Below are 11,328 nucleotides of genomic sequence, written 5' to 3'. Positions count from 1 at the left end.
GAACTCACAGAGATCCGCCTGCCTCTGCCTCCCGAGTGCTGGGATTAAAGGCGTGCGCCACCACCGCCCGGCTATTTATTTATTTTGAGACAGGGTTTTCTCTGTGTCACGGCCCTAGATGTCCTGGAACTCACTCTGTAGACCGGGGCTGACCTCGAACTCACAGAGATCTGCCTGCCTCTGCCTCCCGAGTGCTGAGATTAAAGGCATGCTCCACCACTGCCCGGCTAAGTTTATTCATTTTTAAATTATGTGAATAGCTGTGTGTCTGAGTATGGACGTGTGTATGTAAGTGAGTGCCTATGAAATTCAGAAGAGGGCTCGGAACCCCTGGAGCTGGAGTTATAGGTTGTTGTGAGCTGCCAGACTTAGGTGCTGGCAACCAAACTTATGTCCTCTGTGCCCTCTTTTTTTTTTCTTTTTTTTTTTTGGGGGGGGGGAGAGGTTTGAGACAGGGTTTCTCTGTACCTTTGAAGCCTCTCCTGGAGCTAGATCTTGCAGTGTGCACTCCTAACCACTGAGCTATCTTGTCCTGCCCCATGATTGTTTTCACTTTTGCGTATAAAATTTATTTATTTTTATTTTATATGAGCAAATGCTTTGCCTGAATATATGTCTCTTCACTCTTTGTTTGTTTGGTGCCCCACAGACCAGAAAAGGATGATGGATCTCTTAGAACTGGAGTTATAGACAGTTATGAGCTGACATGTGGGTGCTAGTAATTGAATTTGGGTCTTCTGTAAAAGAAGCTGGTGCCCTTAGCTGCTCAGCCATCTCTTTAGCCCCCCCCCCCCCATGCTTGGGTTTTTATTGATCTAGTCTTATTTTTTGGCAGTGTTCAGGTTTGATCCCACCACCTCGTGAATGGTAGGTACTTTTCCAATAAGCTACCCCCCAACCCTCGTTTCCTTTTATGCTGAGGGTTCCACTGTATGGTTAAGCCATGGTTATGCCACAGTGTGTTTGCTAACTTCTCTGATGAAAGCGTGAAAGGAGAAGTGCTGTCACGGGTGATCTTATAGAGCAGTTAAACCTTTAACCATGGTCGCAGGGTTTTACGAGTACTTTTTACAATGGTTAAATCATGGGCTGGGTATGTAGCTCAGGAACTAGAGGTGACTAGGTTGTGGAGAGTTCTTGTTGCTCTTGCAGAGGACCTGGGTTTGGTTTCGAGCACCAACATGGTGGCTTAAAACTGCCTGTATCCCCAGTTTCAGGGGATTCCATGTCCTCTTCAGGCCTCCATAGGTACCAGGTACACACATTTTTTCGAGACAGGGTTTCTCTGTGGCTTTGGAGCCTGTCCTGGAACTAGCTCTGTAGACCAGGCTGGTTGTTTGTATACACATAAAATAAAAAAAATTTTTTTTTTTGAGACAGGGTTTCTCTGTGTATCCCTGGTTGTCCTGGAACTCACTCTGTAGACCAGGCTGTCCTTGAATTCAGAGATCTGCCTGCCTCTTCCTTCCGAGTGCTGAGACTAAAGTCGTGCATTCGCTACCACCACCCGGCTTTTCTACCTCTTCCTTATTTATTTATTTATTTATTTATTTATATCTATCTATCTACTTATCTACCTACCTACCTACCTACCTATCTACACATCCATTCATTTCTTTCTTTATCTATCTATTTACTTACTTATTTATTTGACAGAAAATCTTGGCTGAACAGGAGCTCCCTATGTAGAAGATGCTGTACTGTGGTGTGCACCACAACTTCCGGGCTTCAAAAATATAATTTTTGGAATGGCTAAAGTCTAAGTCTTAACTCAGCCACCAAATGACTAGGTAACTTTAGAAAAATCATGTCCTCAATGGTCAGTCTTGGCCACCTAATTGTGAATCTCCAAAATTCCACTAGGACTCCGGGAGATAAGAGACTCTGTCAGCTGCTGAATCGCTAAACGAACTAGTTTGGTCTTCGTGGTTCACCGTAGACACCGCCTCCAGAAGCAGTCAGTGGCTCCGCCCCCTGCTCTCCGGACGGCGCGAAAACCCAATTGACAAGAACTCCCGCCGAAGCCCCGAGGCCTGAGCAGCGTTCGGTGTGTGGCGCCCACCGGGGTCCGGAGCTCGAACGCTGAGTCTGGAGCGCCTATCTCGGGGGTACTGTGTACTGTGCAGCCGCCCCCGCGGGGCCTGTACCCGCGCTTTCTCGCCATCTCTGAGCCTGGCTCGACGGCCCTGGGCCCAGCCTCTCACTCGCGTCCGGCCGGTGGGCTCTGGGGGACCCGTGGCGGCCCCCGCGGCCCCCTCATCTTGCTCCCACTGGACCGGCCATCTCTATGGCCTCCAGTCAGGCAGCGCCGGACCGCTGGAGGTCCTAGGATCCGGGGCTCTGGGAGGCAGGGATCATGGTGGGGGTCCTGGCCATGGCGGCGGCTGCAGCTTCTCCTCCAGTAAAGGACTACGAGATTGAGGTGAGAGGGAAGATCTGTCAAGTTTCTTTCTGCCTGCGTTGGGGAATAGTGGCGTGGGGGTGGTGGGAGTCCTGCTTGCTTCTGGGATGGAGAAAGGAGTGATGTGATGATCCACAGCTCCAATTTGGTGTGGGATGGTTGTCTCGGGGTGTCGTGCTAAGCCCTCATTGGAATTTTAAAGAAAACTTCAGACTCGGTGTAGGATCAGGGTTTAAAAACCACAGTTCCCGGGTCCTGAAACATTGGTGGAATGACATGTCATCAAGGATCTCAGATTCAAGTTCTTTGTTCGTGATGTGGAATCATAGAACGGCGAAAAAGATAAGAGCTTTAAATTCAGTTAGTCCGTACAAATACCTGTCCTAGGAATTCCACTTAGAATGTCATTTAAGAATCAAGCGGGGTACTTGAGTTAAGAGTCTTTGTGGTACATTAGGTGTTCTGTATTTACCATGTTTCAGAGAATACTATACTAAGCTGGGGAGAGTGCTTAATATGGGAAGCCCTGATTTCCAGAAAGAAAGAAAAATACACTAAGCAAAACTAAGCAACCATAATGATATTTTATGCCATTAAGAGTTGTTAAGAGAGCTGGGCGGTGGTGGTGCACTCCTTTAATCCCAGTGCTCAGAGGCAGAGGCAGGTGGATCTCTGTGAGTTCGAGGCCAGCTACAGAGCTAGTTCCAGGACAGCTAGGACTGTTAAACAGAGAAACCCTGTCCCCCAAAAAGGTGGTTAGGACCTTATAGTATATGGCTGGTATCTATATGTAGATACAGAAATACCCAAGCTGGATTCGGACCTACTCATCTCTTGTCACTTTCTGCCACTTGTGCCTCTGTAGCTGCCATGGTTTTTATACACCATATCTCACACTAGCGTTCTAATGAATGTGTCTGCTGCCTTTGAAGCGACCTAAGATGTGTGTTCACTTAAATTCTCTTTTTTGCTGTTGTTTTTGTTTTTTGATCTGCCATGTGGGTGCTGAGACTTGAACCAGGGTCCTCTGGAAGAGCAGAAAGTGCTCTTAACCCCTGAGCCATCCCTCCAGCCCCATCGCACGAATATTTCTACTTTCTACAGCTCTTCAGTCACTACTGTGCCCTGGTTATCCTCAGCCATGCTCCTTTCCAGGGGAAGTTGCTGGTTTGCGTGCTTCTCTGTTGTCACAGCTCTGTTGGGATCAATCCTACTCACAGAGTCACGTCAAACCAAGGGGAACAAACAAGAACGGAAAATGAAAAAAATAGAGAGTAAAACAAAGTTCTGTAAAATTAATCCCCTGTCGTTTTTCTCTTTAATTAGTTCAAAAATTCTAACTCTTAATTTTTATAATCAAGTAACTGTTTTTGACTGCAGATTTTCTATTTTTTATTTTTTGCTAAGTCAAGGGAATTATTTAGCTTGTCTCAGGTGTAAAGGACTTTGGGTATTGAATTATTTGATTTTGTGATGGTCAGTTTTATCAGTCTTTGGCTTATGGTTTCTGCTTTTGGTACCCTTCTTAGAAAGTCTACTTTTTAATAGTGGTATTTACTCTTTAATGTGGTAAGGGCTTTTTACATATCTTTGCATAATAACCCTGTGATAAGGTATTATTATTTCTTTCTTTCTTTCTTTTTTTTTTTTTTTTTTTTTTTTTTGAGACAGGGTTTCTCTGTGGTTTTGGAGCCTGTCCTGGAACTAGCTCTTGTAAACCAGGCTGGTCTCGAACTCACAGAGTTCTTAGGGTGCTTTGTGTAGTAACCATGGTTGGGCATTGTGACTCTGACCTTGAGCATAGCTGTAAGGTTTTAAAGTTATGATCTATTTACAAAAAGCCTTTAGTCTAGTTTGAACTTGCTTTGAATTGAAAGTGAGTTAATTGTATGCAGCTAGTCTAAGCAAAAGAACAAAGCAGGCTTTTAAATGTCTATAGTCCTCATGGGACAAATAGATCCATCTATGAAGCATGTCCTAATATATGCTGTATATCAAAATTATACAGCCAAATGAAAAGTCATCTTCCTGACCACCCACAGATATATGTGTCCATAAGATTGAGATGCAATCATGAGATTACATATACACATTACATGAAAATGCATGGTAATGGGGAGCTATCATAACTGTTATTGCACAAGTGAAATTACAGATGACCTAAGTTCAAATCTTCAGCAAGTCAGGTATGGCCATATAGGCCTATAACTCCAGTATTAGGGGGAAGCAAAGAAAGGAGGATTGCAAGGCTGAAAGTGACAGAGTAGGACACCTGACATCTTTCTCCAGCCTCTGCATGCATCCTTGTATACACATATGTGTGTACATCACACACACCTCACATGTATATACACAAATAAAGCAGCCTTTTGTAGTTTTTCTTCCCAGTTATTTAAACTGTTAAATCTGTTTACAGTTCATATTTAATATTATTTTACTTGAAATAAATGTGTTTTTCCTTTTTTTAAATTGCTAGCCTTGCAAAAAGCGGAGAAAAGATGATGACAGCTCTTCCTGTGAAACAATCACCAAATATTTATCACCAAAAGAGAAGACTGGAGACAAAGTTTTCTCTCCACCAAAACCCAGTAATATTCTTCATTATTTTAGAAAGACTTCACCCACAGATGAGAAGCTACAGTTGACAAAGGAGTGCACGATAAAGCCATCTCCCTCATTGCTTGTTGGCAATAGCAAAGACCATAAGACACCTTTGGAAGTGCTCTCAAATACGGAATTTAAGAAGAAAGGAAAGAGAGTTAATTTATCTCATCAACTGAATGATATTAAAATTAAATCGCCGGTTGGAATTAGTAGTGATACTAAGAAGGACTGTGGTTTGAGTGATTTTGTGGAAAGCAGTACTGATGTTTTCCTTTATAAGAAAGATGTAGAGGTTCTTGCAGAAAGCATTCAAGACAGGAGAAATCAACCAAATACAATTACCTCCAAAAAAAATTTCCAGAAAGTCAACCCTAACAAAGGTACCACAAAAAATGATGGCAAAATGTTGAGAAAAAGGAAGCACAGCAAGGTACTAGATCTGTCTGAAAGTTTACCCTTGGCAGACGACATAAATCTGCTTAAGAAAGGTGGCAAAGAGAGTAAACCTTCCCTGGCCAATGGAAATGAGAGGACAGCAAATCATGTAGACTCCAGGGCTTGTGCAACCAAAACGATGGATTTAAACAAGACTACAATAACAGTCTCCTATGAGGAATTTTTAAAAAGTCAAAAGGCAGCTAGAGTGGAAGAGATACCTGACCCTGCAGTGCCTGCTTGTGTTCCTTCTGGATCTGGTGAAGCAGTCAAAAGTAGTTCTGAAGGTGAATCAGAAAATTGTGAATTTTCTCCACGGGTACACCTTAAGACAGTTACTGTTCTTGCACAAGTTCACCCCACTCCCCCCAAAAAGAAAGGAAAAATAGCCCAAATTTTTTTGAAACAGAAACAGCCTGATCTGGAGAGTAGCCTCTCTGATCCAGAAAATGAACAGACAGTTCAGAAAAGGAAATCAAATGTTGTGATCCAGGAGGGCCAATTAGAACTGGCTGTGCTGGAAGCCGGGAGCTCTGAGGCTTCAGTACCAAAGTGTAGCATGGAAGAGAGACAGCAGTTCATGAGAGCATTCAGGCAGCCACCATCAGAAATGCTCAGAAATGGGTTCAAGAAACCTTTGGAGAAGCAGAAAGATCCAAATGAAAAACCTGCAAATGAAGAAGGTGATAATGGTCCTGAAAAAGTCATAGAAAATCTTAATATCCAAATAGTTTCAAATCCTGGCAGTTCACAGACACACACTGATAAAGCAAGTTTTCCTAAGGAGAAAAGTAAAAAACTGAAGAAAAGGGCTAAGAAAACGATTGGCACTAGGCCCACTCCAGGTGGAAACAGAGAAGAAAGCATGCAAAAGGAAGAAACATCCTTTTCCCCAAAAGATAAACAAAAGCAAAATAGCCTTCGAAGGAGTTTAAGACAGAAGTCAGAAGTTTTCAAAAGCAATTCATTACTTAATAGTGAAAGTCTTGTTTGTGAGGATACAGCACATAACTCTCTAAAAATGTCTCTGGGTGACAGAAATAAATCAAGAAAACCCAGCACATCAATCCAGGATATGGTTACACATTCTGAAGCTGAGCCTGAAAACAGGCTGCTGAACGTTTCCACACCCAAACGAACCAGGAGCTCTCTAAGAGGTAGCTGCATGCCTACCGTAGTCACTCTTAGAGGTACTGAGTCTGAGGATGGCCAGGACACTAGTCCAGCGAAGGCTTCCACTCCAAAAGCAGCCTGCATGTCAGAAAAGCACAGCTTGTACACAGCGGAATTAATAACAATACCCTCTGATTCGGAGAGCCCCATTAGGTAAAGTTTTGTTTTTCTTCTCAGTTTGGAACATTCTACATGTATTATTAATTGGGAAGGAAAATTCTTCAAGCATTGTAGAGTTCATTTATTTTTTAGAATAGATTATACATAGTTTTTTTTTTATTGTTGTTTTTAATGTGTATAGAACCTTGAGGATTGAACCTCATAGGTTAGGTGAGTGGTCTGCCACTGAGCTACATCTCTGTCCTAGTTTCATTTTGATATGAGGTCTCCTAGGTTGCCCAGGCAGGTCTTGTTATTTAGCCAGGCCTTAGATGTGTTCTCCCTTTCTGTACTCTCCCAAGTAACTGGGATGACAGACCTATGCCACCAAACCTGGCTTCTGTTTTGTTAGTTTTTTTTTTTTAAGATCTATTTATTTATTATGTATACAGTATTCTCAGTACTCTTCCTGCAGGCCAGAAGAGGGCACAGATCTCATTACAGATGGTTGTGAGCCACCATGTGGTTGCTGGGAATTGAACTCAGGACCTTTGGAAGAGCAGGTGGTGCTCTTAACCACTGAGCCATCTCTCCAGCCCTGTTTTGTTAGTTTTGAGATAGGGTCTTATTCAAGAACCCCAGGCTGACCTGGAACTCAGTATGTAGCCCAGAATGCTTTCATACTTGTGGCAATTCTCCTGCTCCAGCTTCCTGAGTGCTGGAATTTCTAGTGTGAGCCACTGCACACAGGTTTATTAATTAATTCTTTATTCAGACATGTTCTTGCTATATACAGAGTTAGTCTAGGACTCACAGTCCTCCTCCAAGTGCTGGGATCGCTGGTGTGTACCACCACACCTGCCTAATACAGCTAATTGAAAGTCTGTTTCGGAGGAGTTACAGAAACATTTCAAATGAGTTTTTTTGTTGTTGTTTTTGTTTTTCGAGACAGGATTTTGCTGTAACTTTGGCATTTGTCCTGGAACTAGCTCTTGTAGACCAAGCTGGCCTCAAACTCACAGAAATCTACCTGCCTCTACCTCCCGTGTGCTGGGATTAAAGTCATGCACCACCACTGCCCAGCTCAGATGAGTTTTAAACTCTTTTTTAAACTTGTTTTTTTCCCTTTGGTTTTTCTCAAGACAGGGTTTCTCTTTGTAGCATTGGCTGTCCTAAAACTCACTCTGTAGACAGGCTGACTTCAAACTGAGAGATCCACCTGCCTCTGCTTCTCGAGTTCTGGGATTGAAGTTGTGTGCCACCACTGCCTGGCAGTGCTTATTGTTTTTATTTTTTTTGCAAGCAAGCAAGATTTTATTGAAAAATAAGCTCTCCACAGCAGGGAGGAGTCCTGAAAATGTTTTGATTAGGCTTATTATTTTCTTCTATTTTGAGACAAAGTTTCTCTGTATAAAAGCCCTGGCTATCATGGAACTTAGTCTGTAGACAAGGCTGGTCGGGAATTCACAGAGATCCACCTGCTTCTGCTTCCCGAGTGCTGGGATTAAAGGCATGCACTACCAACTCCCGCTAGGCTTATCAAATGAAGTAATAATTGATAAACCTTGGGGCTGGCAATGTAGCAAGGTAGTAGAATGGTTGCTCAGTATGTACATAGTTCAGCACCAGAAATAAACAAAATACTGTGACTTACTGTTTAATCAAACTGATGGTGATTGTTTTTTCTTTTCTGTTTTTCTTTTGTTTTTCAATTAGGATTTCTCTGTATAGCCCTAGCTGTCCTGGAACTAGCTCTGTGGATAAGGCTGGCCTTGAACTCACAGAGAGTTCTACCTCTGCTTCCCGAGTGCTGGGATTAAAGGCCTGTGCCACCACTGTCCGGCTGTTTTTTCTTTTTAAGTTGGAATTATGACTGGTATTTATATTTAACATTTTTGTACATTGTTATGAAAATATTTGTCTTTTGTTCCAGAATGAAATTCATTAGAATTAGTACTCCCAAAAAATCTAAGAAAAAGTCTAAGAAACTATCTAAGAAATCTGAAACAACTGAGGGAGATCTCACTTCTCAGAAGAGAAAGGTAATAAAAGTACTGGAATCCTGGAGGTGATACTGTTTCCTTAAAAGACCAGCAATATTTACTGCAAGTCCTTCCAAAGAAGGTTCCTCTTGTTATAAGTCATTAACTACAACCTATGCCATTTATTCCCTGTTCTTGCTAGTTCATAAAGATGTTAAAATCTTACTGTGGGCTGAAGCCTGCTGACCTGAGTCTAATGATACACACACACGCACACACACACACGCACACACACACATGCACACACACTAATAGTGTATACTATGGGATTATATGATTGTATTAACTTGGTCTGTTTGGGGATCAAGGGAACAGTGCTGAGATGTGTAAGACATCCTAGGTTAAGTGTTTTACCCCTGGACTTTATCCTCTATAGTCTTTTTACTTTTTTTTTAAAAAGATTTATTTATTTATTGTGTATACAGTATTCTGCCTATATTCATGCTTGCAGGCCAGAAGAGGGCACCAGATCTCATTACAGATGGTTGTGAGCCATCATGTGGTTGCTGGGAATTGAACTCAGGACCTTTAGATGAGCAGGCAGTACTCTTAACCAGTGAGCCATCTCTCCAGCACCTGTCTTTTTACTTCTTTATTTTAAGACATAGTCTTCATAAGTTGTTCAGCTGGCCTTGAACTCTTATCATAGGAAACAGACAGGCATTGAATGTGTGATTGGCTTGCCTCAGTCTCCCTATGTGTGTGGGTTTTTTTTTAAATTTCCTTTATTTTTATTTTCTGTGTATGTGTGTTTTGCCTGGTTGTGTGTCTGCACCACATGTGTGCAGTACTTGAAGAAACTTCAGATCCCCTGGAACCAGAGTTACGGATGGTTGTGAGTAACATGGGTGCTGGGAATTGAACCCTGGTCTCTAGGAGAGCAGCCAGTGCTCTTAACTGCTGAGAAACCTGTGCTTTTATCTACTGAACCATCTCTCTAGCCTCTCCATGTGTTCTTAACCCCTTTTATGAAACAGGGTCTCCTGGTATAGACCAGGCTGGTTTCAAATTCACAGAAATCTACATCGACCTGCATCTGCCTCCTAAGAGCTGAGATTATAGGTGTGCACCACCACATCTAGCCCCCAGCTCTGTTCTTTTTTATTTTAGGTTTTACGAGACAGGGTTTCTTCGTGTAGTGTTGCCTGTCCGGGAACTCTCTCTGTAGACCAGGCTGGCCTCAAACTTACAGAGATCTGCCTGCTTCTGCCTTCCGAGTACTAGGATTAAAGACGTGTGCCACCATTGTCTGGCTCTTGGTTGGTTATTGTGATGTAAATAAATTTTTTCTATTATATAGTTCTGGTTTTTTGTTATCAAATATGAAATTCTTGCTGCAATCTCAATTAATATTCTAAATTTTTGCCTAGGCAAGCAGTACTTTAAAAAATGTATCCAAAGCAAAACAACTGATTGAGAAAGCTAAAGCTTTCCGAGTCAGTGGACCAAAAGCTGAAGAAACAGTGGTGCCCTTGAGACGGTCCTCCCGGCACCAGATACCTCCTGAAAGGGAAAAGTCACCAGAGACAGATGTGAGTATTCCAGTGTGTCTATTGATATAGGTGTTATTGTTTTGTTTTAGAAGTGGGAGAAGGAGCCCTTTACAGAGGTGTAAGGTTCACACATTCAATAGCCTGGACCATGGTGGATGTTCTGCTTTAAAAGCCTTTGGCTTACAGGATATAGTCCAGTTTCAGGTCTCTCATGGTGTCCTATACACTGAACCAATTCTTCCCATTGCTCAAGCAGTTCTTTACCACAGTCACACTGAATTTCACTTCTCTCCAGAGAGCTCAGCTCTTCTTATTTTTTCTCACTTTGAAATTCACATTCCAAGTACTGTCTTCTGAGAATTCTCTACTCAATTTTTACTATCCTGCTAAAAGCCACTACCTCCTATTTTTAAATAGTTTTATTGAGATATAATTTACATGAGGTACAGTTGGCCATTTAAGTATATAATTCAAAACGGAAAGTGTTATGGTGCATACCTGGAATTGTAGCACTATAAACATAAAATAGAGGGACCAGAAGTTTGGGGGTGATCCTCATCCTCACACTATGTGATAAGTTGGAAGGCAGCCTGACCTATGTGAGACCCTGTCTCAAAAAAAAAAAAAAGAACGTATGCAGTTTAGTGTCTTTGAATATATTCAGAGTTGTGCTTCTATTATAATCAATTTTAGAAAATTTTCTTGATTTTGTTGTTGTTGTTTTGGTTTGGTTTTGACTTTTTTTTTTAAAGATTTGTTATGCATACAGTATTCTCAGTGCTCTTCCTGCAGGCCATAAGAGAGCTGATGCTTTTTACAGATCTCATTACAGATGGTTGTGAACCACCATGTGGTTGCTGGGAATTGAACTCAGGACCTTTGGAAGAGTAGGCAGTGCTCTTAACCTCTGAGCCATCTCTCTAGCCCTTGGTTTTGATTTTCTCGAGACAGGGTTTCTCTGTGTAACATCCCTGGCTGTCCTGGAACTCACTTTGTAGAGATCCACTTGCCTCTGCCCTTCCAAGTGCTGGGATTAAAGGCATGTGCCACCACCACCCAGCAACTTTTTTGTTTTTAGAAA

At 42.2% G+C, this 11,328-nt stretch overlaps 1 protein-coding gene across 1 annotated transcript in view; it reads left to right on the top strand.

The window, feature by feature from the left end:
- Positions 1 to 2,022: 2,022 nt before the first annotated feature.
- Atad5 (ATPase family, AAA domain containing 5) overlaps positions 2,023 to 11,328 on the top strand; it is a 45,937-nt gene continuing 36,631 nt past the window's right edge. Inside the window, exons 1-4 of the mRNA XM_013347014.2 lie at positions 2,023 to 2,422; positions 4,878 to 6,766; positions 8,646 to 8,754; positions 10,125 to 10,286. Coding sequence (XP_013202468.1) covers positions 2,357 to 2,422; positions 4,878 to 6,766; positions 8,646 to 8,754; positions 10,125 to 10,286 — 2,226 coding nt within the window. The 5' untranslated portion in view covers positions 2,023 to 2,356. The remainder of the gene's footprint in view (positions 2,423 to 4,877; positions 6,767 to 8,645; positions 8,755 to 10,124; positions 10,287 to 11,328) is intronic.

This window comes from Microtus ochrogaster, chromosome 7 (genome assembly GCF_000317375.1).
Source record: "Microtus ochrogaster isolate Prairie Vole_2 chromosome 7, MicOch1.0, whole genome shotgun sequence".
Taxonomy (NCBI): domain Eukaryota; kingdom Metazoa; phylum Chordata; class Mammalia; order Rodentia; family Cricetidae; genus Microtus; species Microtus ochrogaster.
Note: the sequence above shows the minus strand (reverse complement) of the source record. Positions and strands in the feature narration are given on the sequence as shown.